The sequence below is a fragment of the Protopterus annectens genome, chromosome 15.part0, assembly GCF_019279795.1.
Source record: "Protopterus annectens isolate FY-2018-M chromosome 15.part0, PAN1.0, whole genome shotgun sequence".
NCBI lineage: Eukaryota > Metazoa > Chordata > Ceratodontiformes > Protopteridae > Protopterus > Protopterus annectens.
The window spans coordinates 641,001,006-641,023,561 of record NC_056749.1 but is presented as its reverse complement, the minus strand read 5'-3'; the positions used below and the strand labels follow the sequence as shown (position 1 = coordinate 641,023,561).

At 40.9% G+C, this 22,556-nt stretch overlaps 1 protein-coding gene across 1 annotated transcript in view; it reads left to right on the top strand.

Annotated features, from left to right (window-relative positions):
* WDR44 (WD repeat domain 44) overlaps nt 1-22,556 on the top strand; it is a 1,972,396-nt gene that overhangs the window by 581,492 nt on the left and 1,368,348 nt on the right. The window contains 2 exon segments of the mRNA XM_044057470.1: nt 565-642; nt 989-1,649. Coding sequence (XP_043913405.1) covers nt 565-642; nt 989-1,649 — 739 coding nt within the window.

Genomic DNA, 22,556 nt, shown 5'->3' with positions numbered 1-22,556 from the left:
ATAGATGAAATGGAAGTTATTCACATGGGGTGACATGTCTCATTTTGAACAAAAAAACTGTGTGACCATCCTCACCGGACCCATGTAGGTTGCACACATATGCATGTACGCAACTTGGGCAAAAGATAAGTTCCAGGACTTGCTCCCCTTGGTTAAGGCTTTGAGTGTCTGCCAGGTAATTTTAGCTGCACAGGAATTGACCATATGTAGTTTTCTCCCAGCACTTAATTTGTGTTCTTTATAATGCCTGAGGCGGCTTACATGAGGAGCTAAACAAAAAAAAAATGCCTTACAGTGGAACATACTCACTCCAGTTTTTAGTGTTTGTGCATCATTATTATATAGGTGAAATGTATTGGCTGCTATCATGATGTTGATAGAGCAGAATGACCACAGCAGTTTCAGTGCTAAATGTCAGTCCCTGCACATTATAGAAATGTATTTCAGTTGCAGTGTTTTTCAAATGACTGGCTGTGCTAAGATATCTTTTTTTTAAAGTATTTTTGTTTCGAATTGTGTGTTATTCAAACTTCCACTAATTTTTGTCCATTGATTTGTTTTTAGGAAATTTCAGATAATAGTGTACAGGAAGAGGGCTGCAAATTGGTATTCCAGGAACACAAAGTTGAGGACTCCAAAAAGGTTAGTTAAAATGTAGATGATATTTATGGTCTTTTAAGATAAATGTGAGTGTCGCATTGTTATGGAACCACTTTGTTTTCATTCTGTAGTTATCTGTCTGGTTGTTTTACAGAACTGAACTCTAGGTCTGCTAATGGGCATTATGCTACAGTCTCCTTTTGTCCTACTATAAGATACTATATGAGCATCTTAACCAGACAGTTCATTTGTAGAGATGCATTTGTGCCTAGAGGGGTTTTTTTGTATTAAAAATGTATTTTACTTTCTCACCTGAGTATTATTACATAACAGTATTGCTAACATTTTCGTTTGCCTATTACAACCAGAATAATTTGTTTTGTTTCAGATTATTGACAGCATTTTGGAGGAAAGACAGAAGACAAAACAAGTAGAAGACGACAATTTAACTTCAAACACACAAGAACTGATTGTTGAACTGATTTCAAAGCCTTCATTAACTGAAACGGATATTCTTAATGATATATCTAAATTAATAGTTAATGACACATTACTCAACAACAATGTTACAGACTATCCTGAAAAAGACTGCAGCAAAAGAACTGAGGAAGTACTTACAGAACCTTTGTTTGTACCAGAAGCTATCCCTGAGCCAAACGAATGTAAAAATGCAGAAGCACCAGATACAATAATTACAAGAGACGGTAGTCCAGCAGTTGAAATAACAGTTCATGAAACTGATGAACCAAAAACTGGCAGGGAGGTTAATGATTTGAAAGATGCTGCCATTTCAGAAACTTTGTCTTCAGATTGTTTGTTAACCAAAGATACTAGCGTAATAGAATCGATACCACCTACAAAACCCCCAAGACAACGTCTTGTAGAGCCTGATATAGTTACTAGTACAAGGAAACAAGTACCAGCCCGACCACCACCTCCTTTGAATGTTCCCCCTCCTCGCCCACCTCCACCAGCTCGGCCTGCACCTCCTCCACGGAAAAAGAAAAGTGACCTTGGTCCTGAGTCACAGACATCCTCAAGCTTGGGAGGTGTGTGTGTTTTTGTACTTGTAAAACATTATGCAGTTAAGGGAAGCAACCTTCCATGCTTCATTTGTTGTGATGTTGTTGTGATATGCATAGGCACAGTGATTTAGAATATTGTAATGAAGTAACACTTTCATGAGAGTGAAAACGGTGAGGGCTTGTATTTACATACAGCAGCTGCATGCAGTGGGATAGAAATGTGCACAGAATGCTCTTCTGTAATAGTGTATTAATAGCAAGCAGAAATAATGCAGATGCATGCACACTGATCACTTACTTATGTATTCATAGATAATGCTAAACCAAATTTAATCAAATGTTGTTCAGAAGTTCCCTTTGTAAGAGGTTCTTAAGTTTTAGTCACTTATACAATATTCACATTTATTTTACTTTACTTTATTCATGTATTTTATTCTGATTACTGAAATGTCCAGTGGTTGAGGCACATCTCAGTGATAGCCCAGACAGAAATGCTCCAACAATCTTGGTTACATATACTAGTGAAAGTAAGAAGTGATTAGTATAGACAGTTGCAGACATTACTTTACTTAGACATAGAAAGTCTTGTAATTCGCTGTTTACTTAGAACAATAAATGTATGGTAATGCACCTTAGAGTTATTTGGACTTCCATGTTTTCACTATTGTTTTGAAGACCTGATTCAGTAAGGTGTATGTATACATTGCCATAGCTAGGTCATCTGGCATCCTGGGCAGATGTTCTTCGTGTTTGACTGTTGCAGTCAGCTTCAATTCGGAAGACAAAACTCTGGTAGCGACTGACCGGCACTCGTTCGAACTACTACTGCTCCGGGCTCCGTGGCAAGAAAGACTGATGTAATGGTGTTGGCTGCCTTACTTTATACTACTGACAAACTGACGTCAATCCTGAAGCAACAGCAACCAACGCAGAAACACTAAGCCTCTGGTATTTTGGTCGGCCGAGGGCTACCCTGGTAGGGATAACCCAAATGTGATGACTGCAGCAGTGAATACACTTAAACATCTACATTTATGGTAAGTGTACACAGCTGTACTTTCTACAGACTGGCATCTCCCTTTCCTGAAGTTGACTGTACAATAACAACAACACTCTGAACTACAGGTTCTTTTTGTAGTTACTAACACACTGTGCTGCTAAGTGCCAGTGTGAATGCAGTATCTGCACCTTACACCTTCCCTTCAAACATTGAACCCACTCAACAAACACCTTACTGATTCTTATATCAAACTTATTCTCTATCTACTACCAGTGTTCGATCACACTGACATACCTTTGTTTGAAAACTCTACATACTGAAATTAAGTACAACCCTTCAGAATGTATTAAATGTTACTGCTATAATTCCTGTTGTTTTTTCACTCCTATGAACCATTACTGTTGCAAATAGTCTTATTATAGTTACTTACTCTGTGTTACAAAATGTATTGATGTATTAGAAAATGTAGCAACTTAATGTTTTTAGTGTGTGTTAAGTATACTCTGTGCTAAAGATGTTACTATTTGATATTGGAGCTTTTACCCCCGCGCCTCCACTGAAAAAGGACGCATGTCCAGATGGACTTTCCTGGTTAACAAGTGTAAAATAAATAAATAAATCACTGCATATTGTACTTGCACACGCCATAGGCAATTGCTGATCATGGCCCCTAACAGTTTACACCCTTTGCTCCACCTTAGTTATGCCTTTCTATTTATATGCACCACATTTGTAGACTTACCTTTATTTTACTAATTACATATGAAGGAACTGACCTGTATAGCTCAGATTTTATGGAACTGGTAACGTTGCCACTAGATGAATGGATTAGCTACAGCTTTTTTTGGCTAATTTAATGTGTATTTACTTATTAAAAAATGGGTTTTGATGTTTATAATGTAGGTTTGTGGTGTTATTTCATATTTGATCAGAGTATTTTTTTTTTTTTTTTTTACTTTTGCATCTCTACGCGAGTTCTAGGCTGTGTCATTCAGAATTATGGTTTGGGATGGTCACACATTTGTATTTTTATTGATGAATCAGTTCTTGGAGTGGGCGTTTTTGCTGAAGATATTGCTTTACACTGCACAGGAGATGGTATAGTTCATTGTTTAAATTATGGCTGTGAAAGGTTTTGTATTAAACTGCAGTGATGGGCGTTTCATGTAATTTGCTGATGTCCTTCATGGATGCATCTGCAGTCATAACAACTGGGTTGTCCTGTCGTCAGGCAGCCCTTCGGTCGGCCGGATTCCAAAGTCCGGGTCCGGCTTCGGCTGATGTCGCACTTCACCCGACGTCATCTCTGCTGGTCTTGGTATAAAGGCATCAGCCGGCGCCATTTTCTTCAGTCTTTCTTGCAGCGTGGCGAAGCAGAAGCTGTTCGCAAGTGCGGTCGGTCAGATCCAGAGATTACTACTACCGAATACTCCTTCAAGACTTCTAAAAGCTAAGTACCCGTTGGGACTCTTTCTTGCCTCAGCCGATGTCAGAAAAGTCAATAACTGTTTAACTTGTGGGAAACAAATACCTCATAAAGATTTCCACTCTTACTGTTTGCCTTGTTTAGGCCCAGACCACGACGTAGCAGCCTGTTCGGCCTGTGCTTCTTTCAACCGACGAACGCTTAGGCGTCGGTCGGAGTTTGCTGAACAGTTTTTCGGCTCTGAATTTGCGTACATTATGCCGCCGGATCCTCCGACTACCCAAATTGTTAAAAAGCATAAAGAAAAGACCGACACTTTCGCGGTCCGCGGTTTCGGCGAAACCATGGTTAAACAAACGCGAGTGTCTCGGTTTCGGCGAAACCGAGAAAACTGATCAGAGTACAGCGAATCAATGACTACTACTGAGGTTCCGGTTACCTTACTTGAATCGGCCTCAGAAATTTTACCTACTACAGTGGTTACTAGTGACTTATCAGACACCATCCCTTTGGATGTCTCTACCCCAGCACGTGGTGCTGCTAGGCCTCCTGCAGCCATGTCTATTAAGGCCTTCGCCAGGGCTAAAGCAGCCAAATCTACTAAGTCAGTGCCTGTTAAACCCCCTCAACCAGGCCCACTTCTAGTTCACAAATGCTTACTCTGGCAGAAGATTTAATATCCTTAATTAGGGGATCTCAATCTCACCCAGACAGGGCCTCTCAGCCCCAGAAAAGAGACCTAGAGCAGAGCCCCTCGAGCCTGTGTCCTCTGATGATTCTGCGGAAGACTCAGATATTACAGACCAGCCAGAGGCTCCTTTCTCCAATTTTGAGGACTCAGATGCTGAAGAATCCATTCCAGCTGCTTCCCCACCAGAAGAATTCTCCTTTGGGGAAACCTTACATGCCATGAGAGAACAATTCCAATGGCAGGAACAGGATTTTTCAGACTCCAGAAAAAGACTTAGGACTTTTCTGCACCTACCACAACACAGGCCCTTAGCTATACCTCCTGTCCTCTCTGTTGTGGACGATGCATTTAATGATGTTTGCACTGCACCAGATTCTTTACCTCCAGCACCTGCCAAACCAGATAGATTTTACAGGGTGCCAGACACTCATCATCACCTATACAAGGCCCCTCTTGCAGACCCCGAAACTATATCCCAAGGCCCTAAGGCAGTAGCCTCAACCACAGCAAAAAACCCTATTCCTTCTGAAAGGGAAGCCAGGTCTTTAGACAGATGGGGCAAAATGGTTTACACCTCTGCTACTCTCTCAGCTAGAGCTTTAAACTGTCAGTTTCACATGATACAATACCAAGAGTTTATGCTTGATCAGTTAACTAAAAGCTATCCTCTGATGACTCTATAGATAAGAAAAATCTATTAGAAATGGTAAATAACATACAACAGGTTAGTAACCATTCCTTAAAATGTGGCTATGATGCACTGGAGGCTTCATTTAGATCAGCCATGACTGGCACAGTGATAAGAAGACATGCATGGTTGAAGGAACAAGTTTTACCGGATCATGTTAAAGCTAAGTTATTAGATGCTCCTATGGATAAGACCAGTTTGTTTGGTACACCTGCCCAGCAGGTAATGAAGAAAATGGAAGAAAAGGCAAAATCTGTACAAACGGTTAAAGATTTCTTGCAGGTTCAGCCCCCAAGGTTTAGCAGGAACTGGCCTGCCAAAAATTGGTCCTTTCCTGACTCCACAAGATCCCAAAGGAGCAGGAATAGACGTTCCAGAGGAAGAAATCAATCTAGAGGGGGTGCCTACAGAGGACGACAGTGGCAAGGTAATAACAGAGCCACAGGCACAGCCACTACCACTACAACAGGGCAATCACAGTGACTTGATTCTAACTCCGCCTACCAGGGAACAAATAGCAGCACCCTTAGGCGGAAAATTAACCTTATTTTCAAAGAACTGGCACTGTATCACAAAAGACAAGTGGATTTTGCAAACCATAGACCAAGGTTACGGTTCCACTTCCACACTATACCAGTCAAAGAGGAATGCCAAACCTACCTCCAAATCAAAAAACAGAAGCTCTACAGCAGATAATGCAATTAACAAAGATGAGAGCTGTGGAAAGAGTACCAATAACAGAACAAGGCAAAGGATTCTACTCCAGACTATTCCTAGTTCCAAGAAAGGAAAAAAGTTGGAGACCTATTCTCGATCTGTCCACCTTAAACACATACATCATTGTCCCAAAATTCAAGATGCTGACCCTACAGCAACTTCTTCCCATGCTGGGCAAGGAGTGTTGGCTGGTAACTCTAGATCTCAAGGAGGCATACCTGCACGTCCCCATTCGACCAATTTGCAGAAGATACCTCAGATTTCTTGCAGGATCAGAGCACTATCAATTCTCAGCATTGCCCTTTGGCTTATCTACTGCGCCCAGAGTATTCACAAAATGCCTGGCATCAGTAATCGCCCACTGCAGACTACAGGGAATCCAAATTTATCCATACCTGGACGACTGCCTGCTACAAGGGGACAACAAAAGCAAGCTGACAACAGATTTACAAAGGGTCATTTCCTTGCTACAAGCACTGGGATACACAGTCAATTTGCAAAAATCAGGGCTGATTCCATCCCAAACAAGGACATTCTTGGGCGCGGAATTGGACACAGTAAAACAAATGGCATTCCTAACTGCAGAAAAACAAAAAGATCTCCCTCTTTACTTCTTGGCACTAACAAACCGCAGCAAACTAACAGCAAGAAAAGTTCTGCAGGCCTTGGGCTTCATGGCATCATGCATAATCTTGGTTCCACATGCCAGACTACATATGAGAAAACTACAGTGGTACCTAAAGAATTTATGGTCCCAACACAGGCACAGCCTAGAAGCAGAAATTCCACTAATTCCATGCCTAAAACAGGAGTTCCTATGGTGGGCTCAAGCATGCCAGTCAAACCCAGGCTTACCCTTTCACAAATATCAAGCAAGCCAAACCATCACAACAGACGCCTCAGACCTGGGATGGGGGGCTCACATGCTGGACAAATGCGTGCAAGGATTGTGGGCCTTGGGACCAGCTTCACCTGCACATCAACCTAAAAGAAATGCTGGCAGTAAAACTGGCAATCCAGAAATTCAGACCATTTCTCAAAGAAGGCCATTTGATGATAAGGACAGACAACACCACAGTCATGTGGTACATCAACAAACAGGGAGGCACTCATTCATACCCCTATGCAGAATGACTTTGGACCTTTGGAACCTGGCACTCAGCTACAACATCCAGTTACAGGCAATGTTTGTACGGAAAGGAGAACACTCTAGCAGACATGTTAAGCAGAACCACCTCGGATGCTCACGAATGGATGCTACACCGGACATCTTCAAGACCATCGCAAAGAAATGGGGAATGCCACAGATAGATCTATTCGCTTCCCTCTCAACCACCAGCTCAAAAATTCTGCACAAGGACATTCCATCCACTTGCATGAAAGTGGATTCTCTCCTTCAGCTGGAAAGGCCTGACAGCATATGCATTCCCACCTCTTCCCTTGCCACACAAGGTATTACTAAAAATCAAGGAGGAACGTCCAAGGATAATCCTGATAGCTCCAAACTGGCCAAGACAACACTGGTACCCATTGCTGAGGAGCATGTCTCGGGACAAAATCTGGTCAATACCCTGATGCCTTTGATGTTTACTCAGAACAACTACAGCATCATGCATGAAAACCTAAAAGCGTTGCAGCTGACTGCATGGCACATCACATAGCAGCAACTATTCCAGATCTCTCCCAAAGGGTTAAAGACATTATCCTTGAAGCCCGCAGACCTTCAACAAGAAGAAACTATGCAGGAAATGGAAAAGGTTTGTCATTTGGAGTGCTGAAAGAGGGAAGGATGTGTCGAATATAGATATGGCTAACATTCTGGAGTACTTGGCAGAGCTTCTACATACAGGCCTGTCCTATTCCTCCATCAAGATACATGCATCAGCTATTTCAGCAGAATACAGCTTTGATCCACCTGTCTTCTCACATCCTCTACTCAGGCAGTTCCTCAGAGGGATCAAGAATGTAAAACCTCCTAGGAAACCACCACTGCCAGCTTGGGATTTGAACTTTGTGCTAGAAAAGTTGACACTCGCACCTTTTGAACCAGCAGCAACAGCAGACCTACAACATCTATCGTGGAAAACTGCTTTCCTTCTGGCAATAACCTCAGCAAGGAGGGTTTCTGAACTTCAGGCCCTAATAGCAGTACAACCCTTCCTAATCTTCCACCAAGACAGAGTGTCCATGAGGACTAATCCTACATTTATGCCTAAGGTGGTATCCAGAGTGTCCTTAAACCAGGCAATCCACCTACCTACCTTCTTCCCCAACCCACAAAACAGAGGGGAAAGAATGCTGCATACCTTGGATGTACACAGACAGCTACGCTACTACCTGGACAGAACAAAAAGTAACAGAAAAACTGACCAGCTGTTTGTAGCCTATGCAACAGGAAGGGAAGGAAAAGCAATTTCCAAACAGACAATCTCCAAATGGATAGGAAATTGCATACGATTCTGTTACTCCTTCCATGGAAAACCAATTCCACAGAACATACGACCTCATTCTACATGAGCAACAGCCACTACCACAGCCTTCTTACGAGGAGTGGCAACCAAGGACATTATTGAGGCGGCTACTTGGACCTCCGTGCATACATTTGCCAAGCATTATAATTTACCTCTGTATTCCAGATCCCGAGCAGGGTTTGCCACTGCTGTACTGCAAGGGATCCTAACCACACCATAATCTATTCTTCCTCCTCCACTAGTTGGCTATGGTATTCTACCCAGTTGTTATGACTGCAGATGCATCCATGAAGGACATAGTACAGTTTTGTACCTACCATAAATGTAGATGTCCAAACTGGATAGCATCTGCAGTCAGGATTACCCTCCCTCCTTCTCCTCTGTGGTACTCCTAGGGTATTTACCCTCCTAATAGCTAGCTGGTGGGGGGGAGTCTTTTATGGTGTATTTGTTTGTATATATGTACATACATGCTTATTTTTGTGTTTGCCTTCTATCCTTGGGGAACATTGGCATTTTACCCAAAATTTAGCCTTCCAAGAGGGCAACTGGCATCTGGGGCAAGAAACACTGAAGAAAATGGCGTCGGCTGATGCCTTTATACCCGAAGACCAGCAGAGATGACGTCGGGTGAAGTGCGACATCAGCCGAAGCCGGACCCGGACTTTGGAATCCGGCCGACCGAAGGGCTGCCTGACGACAGGACAACCCAGTTGTTATGACTGCAGATGCTATCCAGTTCGGACATCTACATTTATGGTAGGTACAAAACTGTACTTTTTGTTGCATATATGTAGTTTTCAAATTAGGGTATTTGTGGGGCCTTGTAGGTGACAGTGACATAGAATAGTCTGACTTGTATAGGGTTCTGGTAAGAGCTGTTAGTAAGCATCTTAACCTGTGTAATCTTTCTTGTGTAATAATGCATATTTTTACTGTTGTGCATGTTTGTTCTTTTAATGAGTGTATGTCATGTGGAGTACCAAGGTATTTGATTTTATTTATTGATTGATTTTTGTGAGAAGGATTGCGCTACTTGATGCTGTCATGATACTTGTGTTGGCTGAGAAGAGTGTGGTATTAATTTTGAGTTGCTAAGTTTAAGGGGCACCAGTCTTGGAGCTTTTTTTTTCCGGGATGCCGGAATCTGCATTGCAGTTCATTTTCAGTATGTATTATGTTAGCTCATAATTGCATATTGGGTGACTGAAGTGTTTTGTAATATTTTGTTTTAGGGTTCAAACAAAGCTTAAATAGTAAGGACTGTAAAAAGAACTTGGTGGGATGCCTCTGTCATCTGTATAGGACACCGATAGTTCTTGTCCCAAATGTAGTCCTTATTTTATATTTAATACATGACTGTGGAACCGTTTAAGGGTCTGGAGTAGGAAGCTTTAAGTGTTGAAGCCTTTTTTATTAGGCCCAAGTGATTTATGGTGTCAAATGCTTTGGAAAACTCTAAAAACAATGATACAACTACCTATCCATTACAAAAGCCATACTGAGAGATAGTGAACCTATCCTTGATATTAATTAGCTGCTGTTGAATTGCTTGTTCCTTTGTTTTTTTTTTTTAATTATTTGGTTTCCTTCTAATGACTGTTGACCATCAGTCACTTTCTAGGCCAGCTGGCCTATTTATTTCCTTTACAATGGGGTGAGAGCTGACTGAGAGGAGTTGTCATTTAGGCATCCACCATTTATTTTTCTTAACCCAAATTACATGACCATATGTCAGTGGCATGCACAGCTTTTGTTGTGCAATGGTCATCCACTGGGCTTGCCATGTACAACTGATGTCCGCACCAAGACTGCCCTGTGCTCCCATAGAAGCCTGTTCTCTAATGTGGTCTCTGGTCTTCGCAGGGACTTTGCCACAGTACTTTGTGCCCCAGGCACATACCTGCATATACTGTACCCTGAACATATGTGGTCCAACAGTGCTGCATTACTCCTCCCTTTCAGTTGCAAGCTCCAACAGGCATTCAAGCTGCTGTCTTCTGGGTCACAGTCAGGGCTTTATTCTTGAATGCCATTGCTGTTGGTAAATTACTTGTTCTGCAGGTTTGGGGAGTATATTTATGGTAACTGTTCTGTAATTGTTAGGCTGAGTGGATGTATCCCCTCCACACATGGGGGGAAATGTATATGCTTGTTTCCACAGATCTGCCATCGTCATTTTTCTGTTATTTCTGTTTATGAGTAGGCTGACGGGTATAGTCTGTGAGTAAGTGGCACGTTCTTTATAAATTTAACAGATAACTTTTCTGATCCTGCTGATCCAAAGTACTTAGCTTTGCATAAGAATTTTTTGATAGTGAGGGTATAAGTGTGTATTTGTGTGTACATATATACAAGTGGCTGCCTAGCATAACTGCATGATCTGATGCTGCGTATTACTTCTCACTGTCATTATCTTGCCAAAAAAGTGAGTTTTGGAATTTGCTGTTACATCATTAAATAATTTCTGTAAAGTAGCCCTCTACACTCACCATTCACCATTGTTGCTTATATATGCTGTCTCTTAAGATTGCTTTAGGTTGGTATTGGGGTAATGTTCTGTGATACCACAGTCTAAAAATTAATGCATATTCCTCCTATTTGCTTGCAAATTCTTGCTCTTCCATGCATTGCAATTATTCTCATTGTACTTATAATATAAAACCTGTATAAGTGTGTGTGATAGCTGTGCAACCAAAGATAAAGTAGGTATTCCCAAGTAGCATGGTTGGAGTTTTCACTGTGTGGTAGCTTAAACCTCCTATAATGGAGGCCCTTGAGATACATGCTAATGACCCCTTAAGGGCATCAATTGATCTGAAGTAGTTAACTTCATTTTATCTGCAACCTGTGGGTATATGGATTCGTATAGGATCCGAGCCGGCAACTTTTTTTTTTTAGCATCGGCTCCAAGCTCTGAGCTCCTCCCCCTACCCATAATACACCACCATCTCCTATCTTCCCCCATATCTCATTTGCCGCACCATCGTAAGCATCGTGATCTCCTTTGCTCAGAGCTTCAGGGATAAGTAAGTAGTTAAATTTGCCTTTTTTGTACACATGGTAGTTAGTTCCCACCCTTTAGTGTACTCTGTTTGTCACAAAAGCACAACACAGGAATGGTTAGGTGGAGTCGGATAGAACCCTACTGATATGTAAAGACAGTATCCTCGATTCTTGTGTAAAGATTCACGACACTCTTTGATAAAATAAAAAAAAAAAGTTGATTTCTTTATTCACGTTTAGCGCTTTCAGCTGTCCCCAGCCTTCATCAGAACAAATATTCTCTCCTAAGTCAGAGTTTAAATACATAACTGGTTATCTCCTTAATTGATAAATTAATAAAAAACCGCCAAAAACATTTTGACTATTTAAAAAGACATATCCATGGTTTTCAATTCAACTAAGTCATAAGTCTATAACACTACTAATGTACGAGTGTCTAAAAACAAAATGCATTATCATATGCAAGTTTGGTAAAAAATATATATATATGTACAAAATATACTTTTAAAATAATTATAAATTTTATGTAACACCCATTGATTGCTTTAGAATCTTGTTGAAACATGCTTATATATATACCTTGACATTCAGATAGTTCGTGTAAATACATTATTATGTGCCTCAGGTGTACAAATCATATTATTTAATGTTTAATAGGTTATTCCAAGGCTAGAAATGGTTTCAAGCTAATGAAATCATTAAGACCTGGGGGTCTTGTGGAGTCTGTCAGGATTTGCCACTTACTTTCACATAGTGCTAACTTAGTTTTCCAATCCCCTCCGAAAAGTGTATACTCCACCTGCTCGATGATGGAAAAAAGAAAGCTATGTTCCGCACCTTTATCTAAAATATGTCTACATAGTGCATTTTTAGTGTCACCCTTCCCTATTCTGTACTGGTGTTCATAAATCCGTCTGTTTAGTTGTCTTTCAGTTTTTCCAATGTAATGGGCGTTGCATACTGTACATATGGCCACGTAGACCACCTGTTTACTTTTACAATTCCCCTTTTTTGATTTAATAATTGTGTGACATATATCATTTATCTTGATTGTTTTGCTTGTATTGATATATTTGCATTGCTTGCAGTTACCACATTTTGTGGTCCCTTTATCTATGTCCCCTTGTATTGTGGTGTGACCTTCTTTTTGCAATATTCTCTTTATATTTGGAGCTGTTTTAAAAACACATCTGGGTTTATTACCCAAGATTTGCTCCTTGTCAATGATCGTCAAGGTTTGCCAATGCCTTTCCAATATTTCTTGTATCAAATAAGTTTTGGGGGAATACATGAGTACGCATACCCTACCTCCAGATGTATATGGGGTACCTTCTTTGGCAATGGGTGTAAATGTGCCCAAAAGTGGAAGGTATTTCTTACCCCATTCCCGGGTCACATGATTGATGACCCCTTCCACCATTTTCTCAGGGTAGGCTCTTGTAACGAACATGTCCTTGATAATGTCCATTTCCTTTTCCACCATACATTTGTTAGAAGTCATCCTTGCCACACGAATGCATTGACCTTTAACTATGTTGCTGAAGATGTGAGGAGGATGGTTACTGCTGTAATGGACATAATCGTTGGAAAAGGTGGGTTTTCTGTAAATTCTGGAAGAGAATCCACTGTCCTTTTTGGTTAATAAGACATCTAAATATGACATTTCTTCATGGCTGTAATCAAAAGTAAATTGGAGAAAATCCACTGTCTGATTGAGAAAGGTCGTAAATTCCAAAAGTTTAGCCTCGGATTCCTTCCACAGGATGAAAATATCGTCCAGGTATCTGGCGTATAGGGCGATGTTGTTGAAGTGCGAACTTTTGAAGATGTACTCAGATTCCCATTCTGCCAGGACCAAATTCGCAAAGATGGGGGCACAAGCCGCTCCCATCGCAACTCCCCTAGTCTGTCTGAAGTATTCACCTTGGTGCAAAATATAGTTGTAGTCCAACACAAGAGACATCATGTCACACAGAAGACTGACCTTGTCCCAAGAAAAATCCGTGTGCCATTAAGACTTCTTTCAAAATATTCCAACCCTTCGGTCCTAGGAATGCTGGAAAATAGGTCTACCACGTCTACAGTCAACAGAATGAAATTAGTGTCCTGGAGATCTTCCTTCATGGCCCCTAAAAATCTCCAAGAATCCTTGATGATGTGAGGAATACCTTCATAAATCTTTTTGAGCCATCCATCTATCAGTTGTCCTATTTTGAATGTCTTGGATCTCGAACCTGACACAATGGGACGAAAGGGGGGTTGCTCAATGGATTTGTGTACCTTGGGTATGCCCACCATCTTTGCTAAGACTGGGTTATCCACTTTCAAAAAGGAATAGGTCTCGTTGTTAATCCTGTTGTCGATAAGATATTCTTCCAGTATAAGGTCAATGCGCTTGTGTCCGATGTTCACCTGGTTTAAGGATATGTTTTCATAATTCCCTGAATGATGTAGAATGTTGTCTATCTCCTGGTCGTAATCTTTGGTGGAAAAAATCACAGCCCCTCCTCCCTTGTCGGGTTTCATAACTCTGATGTCCTTGTTCAAGGTGAGGTCTCGTAAACATTGCCTCTCCTTCATGGATAGATTGTCTGCTGCTTGCCCACTCAGATGTTTTTCCTTATTGTATATCCAATACATATCGTTGCAGACTAGACGCTCGAAATTCGTCACATGGGGATTAGCTGTGGGGATATACGTGCTTTTTTCATTAGAGTTGTCCCTGCTATGCCTAGGCTTCTTTGTTCACCTTGGGGTTGCTTGTCAAACTGCAAAGCCAAATTCAACTTACGACAGTATTTCTTGACCTCTTTTATGCTGTCTATGATATTCCAGCCCTTCATCGGTATGAACTTCATACCCTTGCTTAAAAGTTGTGCACATGAGTTGTTGATGTCCAGAGTGGTATAATTGAATACCTTAAAACCAGCATGGGTGATAATTTTTGGAAAAGAGTCAGAATTTAGTGTTTCAGTTGAATTACCTGTTGGCTTGTTCACTACTTTTGTCAGATTCAGATTCATCAGGGGTGATGCTCCCTGTATCGAATGGGATTGCCCGTGGTGTATGTGTGCCTGGGAGTGGCATCCCTCCAAGCCAAATGGTATCTCCCCCCCTGAAAATTTTCTTCTCTAACAGATTTACCCATATCGTTTCTTCTGGGCTCATTCCTAGTATGTATGTTAGTATCCTTATATCTGGGCCAAATGTATGCTCTCTCTATTCTATATGCCTCTAGATCACGTTGTAATTTTTTATCCTTTCTACTCACATTTGTCTGTACAGAATCCTCTGCATACACAAATTGCTTTGTATAAAATTCCTTCATCTCATCATATTCATTATGCTGTGTAATATTGTTTTGGATACTTTCTAATTGATCTACCAATATACTAAGTTTGTCATCCATGTGTTTAATCATTAATTTCATATATTGTTGCCCAAATCCGTCGAATAACTTGTTAAACTCTTTTTCCACTTCGGTGGTGTATGTGATACCTAACGGTAATTTAAAAAATCTCATACCTTTAGGCACAGTATTCAGTGTTAAACATTTCATTAAATAGCTGCGGTCAATTTTAGTATTATTATAAGCTTGCAATTTTTTACCAAAATCCGTGATGTAATCTCTCAATGATAAACCATTATTAACTTGATTGTTATTACTATTCTTCACTCTTTTATCTTTATTAAAATAATCCCTATCGTCACTTAAAAACTGTTCAAACAACACATCTCTATTGTTAATTCTGCCATTTAACATATTGTCTTTTGCTACTTGTGTAGAATCACTGTTATTACGACTGTTACTGTTTGGACGGCAAGAAAAGTCGTGCCTAGGTCCCATGGATACAGTACCTTTGTTTTCCCGGTCAGTAGTGGGATGCCCTCTTGTGAAAACTTTCGGACGTGCTCCCCCATATTGATTCTCCAACCTTTTTCTGCACACGCTAAAATCAAAGGTGTAATCCTGTACCGACAAGTCTTGTCTGACGCTGAGTAGATGGTCATCCTCGGTGTTGACAAGATCCAAAGTTTGGTATTCATCGGCTCGATTGCATACTTCCGAGTCCCCCATACACTCCGTAGTGTGTACTCCTTCATTTGTAACCTCGGAATCGAGTAACGCTTTCGGAAAGCCACAATCAGGTGTACTGGCGTTGTTCTGGTCAAACGGTCCCTGTCGGCGCTTCCGCATCTGCGTTGTTGGCTCCTTGTTGGTATTAGTAACCTCCGCTTCGTCCTCTGACGTAGTGTGTACCATGCGTGCCACTACAATCTCCGCGGAGTCCCTTAAGTCAACTACTTGATTTGTTTTTTCTTTTGTAGTGGTACCCGATACCATTTCATTGAAAAGAGATAAAAGTTTATGCACTTCTCCTTGAAGTGCGGTGAGGTCAGACCTCAGTTCCAGCAGCAAATCATTAGACATGTGAGCAGAGGGTTGCTGTTCCTCGTCCATCCGATAAAACTCACAGAAAGTCACAAAAGCACAACACAGGAATGGTTAGGTGGAGTCGGATAGAACCCTACTGATATGTAAAGACAGTATCCTCGATTCTTGTGTAAAGATTCACGACACTCTTTGATAAAATAAAAAGTTGATTTCTTTGATACACCTGAGGCACATAATAATGTATTTACACGAACTATCTGAATGTCAAGGTATATATATAAGCATGTTTCAACAAGATTCTAAAGCAATCAATGGGTGTTACATAAAATTTATAATTATTTTAAAAGTATATTTTGTACATATATATATATTTTTTACCAAACTTGCATATGATAATGTATTTTGTTTTTAGACACTCGTACATTAGTAGTGTTATAGACTTATGACTTAGTTGAATTGAAAACCATGGATATGTCTTTTTAAATAGTCAAAATGTTTTTGGCGGTTTTTTATTAATTTATCAATTAAGGAGATAATCAGTTATGTATTTAAACTCTGACTTAGGAGAGAATATTTGTTCTGATGAAGGCTGGGGACAGCTGAAAGCGCTAAACGTGAATAAAGAAATCAACTTTTTATTTTATCAAAGAGTGTCGTGAATCTTTACACAAGAATCGAGGATACTGTCTTTACATATCAGTAGGGTTCTATCCGACTCCACCTAACCATTCCTGTGTTGTGCTTTTGTGACTTTCTGTGAGTTTTATCGGATGGACGAGGAACAGCAACCCTCTGCTCACATGTCTAATGATTTGCTGCTGGAACTGAGGTCTGACCTCACCGCACTTCAAGGAGAAGTGCATAAACTTTTATCTCTTTTCAATGAAATGGTATCGGGTACCACTACAAAAGAAAAAACAAATCAAGTAGTTGACTTAAGGGACTCCGCGGAGATTGTAGTGGCACGCATGGTACACCTCGCCAGAGGGCGGCGGAGGTTACTAATACCAACAAGGAGCCAACAACGCAGATGCGGAAGCGCCGACAGGGACCGTTTGACCAGAACAACGCCAGTACACCTGATTGTGGCTTTCCGAAAGCGTTACTCGATTCCGAGGTTACAAATGAAGGAGTACACACTACGGAGTGTATGGGGGACTCGGAAGTATGCAATCGAGCCGATGAATACCAAACTTTGGATCTTGTCAACACCGAGGATGACCATCTACTCAGCGTCAGACAAGACTTGTCGGTACAGGATTACACCTTTGATTTTAGCGTGTGCAGAAAAAGGTTGGAGAATCAATATGGGGGAGCACGTCCGAAAGTTTTCACAAGAGGGCATCCCACTACTGACCGGGAAAACAAAGGTACTGCATCCATGGGACCTAGGCACGACTTTTCTTGCCGTCAAACAGTAACAGTCGTAATAACAGTGATTCTACACAAGTAGCAAAAGACAATATGTTAAATGGCAGAATTAACAATAGAGATGTGTTGTTTGAACAGTTTTTAAGTGACGATAGGGATTATTTTAATAAAGATAAAAGAGTGAAGAATAGTAATAACAATCAAGTTAATAATGGTTTATCATTGAGAGATTACATCAGTTTTGGTAAAAATTGCAAGCTTATAATAATACTAAAATTGACCGCAGCTATTTAATGAAATGTTTAACACTGAATACTGTGCCTAAAGGTATGAGATTTTTTAAATTACCGTTAGGTATCACATACACCACCGAAGTGGAAAAAGAGTTTAACAAGTTATTTGACGGATTTGGGCAACAATATATGAAATTAATGATTAAACACATGGATGACAAACTTAGTATATTGGTAGATCAATTAGAAAGTATCCAAAACAATATTACACAGCATAATGAATATGATGAGATGAAGGAATTTTATACAAAGCAATTTGTGTATGCAGAGGATTCTGTACAGACAAATGTGAGTAGAAAGGATAAAAAATTACAACGTGATCTAGAGGCATATAGAAGAGAGAGCATACATTTGGCCCAGATATAAGGATACTAACATACATACTAGGAATGAGCCCAGAAGAAACGATATGGGTAAATCTGTTAGAGAAGAAAATTTTCAGGGGGGGAGATACCATTTGGCTTGGAGGGATGCCACTCCCAGGCACACACACACCACGGGCAATCCCATTCGATACAGGGAGCATCACCCCTGATGAATCTGAATCTGACAAAAGTAGTGAACAAGCCAACAGGTAATTCAACTGAAACACTAAATTCTGACTCTTTTCCAAAAATTATCACCCATGCTGGTTTTAAGGTATTCAATTATACCACTCTGGACATCAACAACTCATGTGTACAACTTTTAAGCAAGGGTATGAAGTTCATACCGATGAAGGGCTGGAATATCATAGACAGCATAAAAGAGGTCAAGAAATACTGTCGTAAGTTGAATTTGGCTTTGCAGTTTGACAAGCAACCCCAAGGTGAACAAAGAAGCCTAGGCATAGCAGGGACAACTCTAATGAAAAAAGCACGTATATCCCCACAGCTAATCCCCATGTGACCAATTTGGCGTCTAGTCTGCAACGATATGTATTGGATATACAATAAGGAAAAACATCTGAGTGGGCAAGCAGCAGACAATCTATCCATGAAGGAGAGGCAATGTTCACGAGACCTCACCTTGAACAAGGACATCAGAGTTATGAAACCCGACAAGGGAGGAGGGGCTGTGATTTTTTCCACCAAAGATTACGACCAGGAGATAGACAACATTCTACATCATTCAGGGAATTATGAAAACATATCCTTAAACCAGGTGAACATCGGACACAAGCATTGACCTTATACTGGAAGAATATCTTATCGACAACAGGATTAACAACGAGACCTATTCCTTTTTGAAAGTGGATAACCCAGTCTTAGCAAAGATGGTGGGCATACCCAAGGTACACAAATCCATTGAGCAACCCCCCTTTCGTCCCATTGTGTCAGGTTCGAGATCCAAGACATTCAAAATAGGACAACTGATAGATGGATGGCTCAAAAAGATTTATGAAGGTATTCCTCACATCATCAAGGATTCTTGGAGATTTTTAAGGGGACATGAAGGAAGATCTCCAGGACACTAATTTCATTCTGTTGACTGTAGACGTGGTAGACCTATTTTCCAGCATTCCTAGGACCGAAGGGTTGGAATATTTTGAAAGAAGTCTTAATGGCACACAGTTTTCTTGGGACAAGGTCAGTCTTCTGTGTGACATGATGTCTCTTGTGTTGGACTACAACTATATTTTGCACCAAGGTGAATACTTCAGACAGACTAGGGGAGTTGCGATGGGAGCGGCTTGTGCCCCATCTTTGAATTTGGTCCTGGCAGAATGGGAATCTGAGTACATCTTCAAAAGTTCGCACTTCAACAACATCGCCTATCGCCAGATACCTGGACGATATTTTCATCCTGTGGAAGGAATCTGAGGCTAAACTTTTGGAATTTACGACCTTTCTCAATCAGACAGTGGATTTTCTCCAATTTACTTTTGATTACAGCCATGAAGAAATGTCATATTTAGATGTCTTATTAACCAAAAAGGACAGTGGATTTTCTTCCAGAATTTACAGAAAACCCACCTTTTCCAACGATTATGTCCATTACAGCAGTAACCATCCTCCTCACATCTTCAGCAACATAGTTAAAGGTCAATGCATTCGTGTGGCAAGGATGACTTCTAACAAATGTATGGTGGAAAAGGAAATGGACATTATCAAGGACATGTTCGTTACAAGAGCCTACCCTGAGAAAATGGTGGAAGGGGTCATCAATCATGTGACCCGGGAATGGGGTAAGAAATACCTTCCACTTTTGGGCACATTTACACCCATTGCCAAAGAAGGTACCCCATATACATCTGGAGGTAGGGTATGCGTACTCATGTATTCCCCCAAAACTTATTTGATACAAGAAATATTGGAAAGGCATTGGCAAACCTTGACGATCATTGACAAGGAGCAAATCTTGGGTAATAAACCCAGATGTGTTTTTAAAACAGCTCCAAATATAAAGAGAATATTGCAAAAAGAAGGTCACACCACAATACAAGGGGACATAGATAAAGGGACCACAAAATGTGGTAACTGCAAGCAATGCAAATATATCAATACAAGCAAAACAATCAAGATAAATGATATATGTCACACAATTATTAAATCAAAAAAGGGGAATTGTAAAAGTAAACAGGTGGTCTACGTGGCCATATGTACAGTATGCAACGCCCATTACATTGGAAAAACTGAAAGACAACTAAACAGACGGATTTATGAACACCAGTACAGAATAGGGAAGGGTGACACTAAAAATGCACTATGTAGACATATTTTAGATAAAGGTGCGGAACATAGCTTTCTTTTTTCCATCATCGAGCAGGTGGAGTATACACTTTTCGGAGGGGATTGGAAAACTAAGTTAGCACTATGTGAAAGTAAGTGGCAAATCCTGACAGACTCCACAAGACCCCCAGGTCTTAATGATTTCATTAGCTTGAAACCATTTTTAGCCTTGGAATAACCTATTAAACATTAAATAATATGATTTGTACACCTGAGGCACATAATAATGTATTTACACGAACTATCTGAATGTCAAGGTATATATATAAGCATGTTTCAACAAGATTCTAAAGCAAACAATGGGTGTTATATAAAATTTACAATTAATTTTAAAAGTATATTTTGTACATATATATATATTTTTTACCAAACTTGCATATGACAATGTATTTTGTTTTTAGACACTCATACATTAGTAGTGTTATAGACTTATGACTTAGTTGAATTTGAAAACCATGGTTATGTCTTTTTAAATAGTCAAAATGTTTTTGGCGGTTTTTTATTAATTTATCAATTAAGGAGATAACCAGTTATGTATTTAAACTCTGACTTAGGAGAGAATATTTGTTCTGATGAAGGCTGGGGACAGCTGAAAGCGCTAAACGTGAATAAAGAAATCAACTTTTTATTTTATCAAAGAGTGTCGTGAATCTTTGCACAAGAATCGAGGATACTGTCTTTACATATCAGTAGGGTTCTATCCGACTCCACCTAACCATTACTCTGTTTGTCGGTATAGCCAAAAAAAGTTTTGTTTTATTGCTAAAGTAGTTGTAGGCCCACTTCCCTTCAGTGTGTGTGTGTGTGTGTGTGTGTGTGTGTGTGTGTGTTATCTTTAGGGAGTGGCTATTAGTGTAAGACTATGGCTGATCAGCCTAAGTCGGTTTTATAAAAGTGCAGAGAGTGTGGCCATAAGCTCTCTCCGTCTGATGGTCACACACTGTGTGTAATATGTTTGGGAGTGCCCCATTTATCAGCACAGTGTTCTATCTGTGCAGGCTTTAACCCGAGGGCCCTCGGGGACAGGAAGGCCAAGTTAGTTGCCAAGGGTCTTCTCCTTGTCTCTATGCTGGATTCTGCCACGGCCTCGGTCTCAAGTACTCCCACCCAACCACCCACGCAGACAGGCACTCAAACTCCTGCTTGTTCTGGCATTGGGGAGACAAAGATATAAAGATAAGAGAGAGAAAAAGAAAAAGACAAAGAAAAGTGCAAAGAGGATAAAGAAAGGAAGAGGGATAGGCCCTGCAAGAGGTCTCCGGACAGCTAATTCTTCCCTACTCCACCATCCAAGACCTTGAGGCCAGCTTCTCCCAGGCTTTGCTCACCCAGATGTTCATCGTGCATACAGCTGCAGTAATCACAGATGGGGTTCTCTGCCATCAGGCGGGTCCTCGGTCGGCTGAATTCCAAAGTCTAGGTCCGGCGTCGGTTGCTGTCGCCTTCTTTCCTGACGTCAGTGCGACAGGGGTATATAAGACACAGTCAACACCATTTTCTTCAGTCTTTTTTGCTGCGCGGTGCCCGAAGCAGAAGCAGTTCGCAAGTGCCGGTCGACCAGCTCCTGAAATTACGAAAATTTGGAAACCGAAGTCTTCTTTAAAGCTAAGTACCCTGTTGAGGAAACTTTTCTTGCCTCAGACCGATGTCAGAGAAAGTTAACAGTTGTATTTCTTGTGGGAAGCAAATACCGCATAAGGATTTCCATTCCCTCTGCATACCTTGTTTAGGCCCAGACCACGACGTCTGGGGCTGTCGCTTTTGCACTACTTTCAATAAACCCACTATTAAGCGTCGGGCGGATTTCGCCCAGCACTTTTTTGGTAAAGCTTTTGATTATAAAATGTCGTCGGAGACTCAGACTACCGTTTTCTCCAAAAAACGCAAGGACAAAGACCGACACCACGCCAAAACCGGCTACACGTGGTCCGGTTCTCAGCGAGGCGCCTACGCAGCCCCTGACTACCGACGACACTTCTCTGGCGGTGTCTTCTGTAACTGAGACACCGCAGGTGCCTTGGCCCATACCCAGACTACAGTTACCGAAGCCACTGTGAGTGTTGAGCCTCCTAATGTGGACAGGTCCACTTCCACCCATGGTGTCTTTAGACCCTCATCTTCCTTTTCCATAAAGGCATTTACTAAGTCCAAATCAGCCATG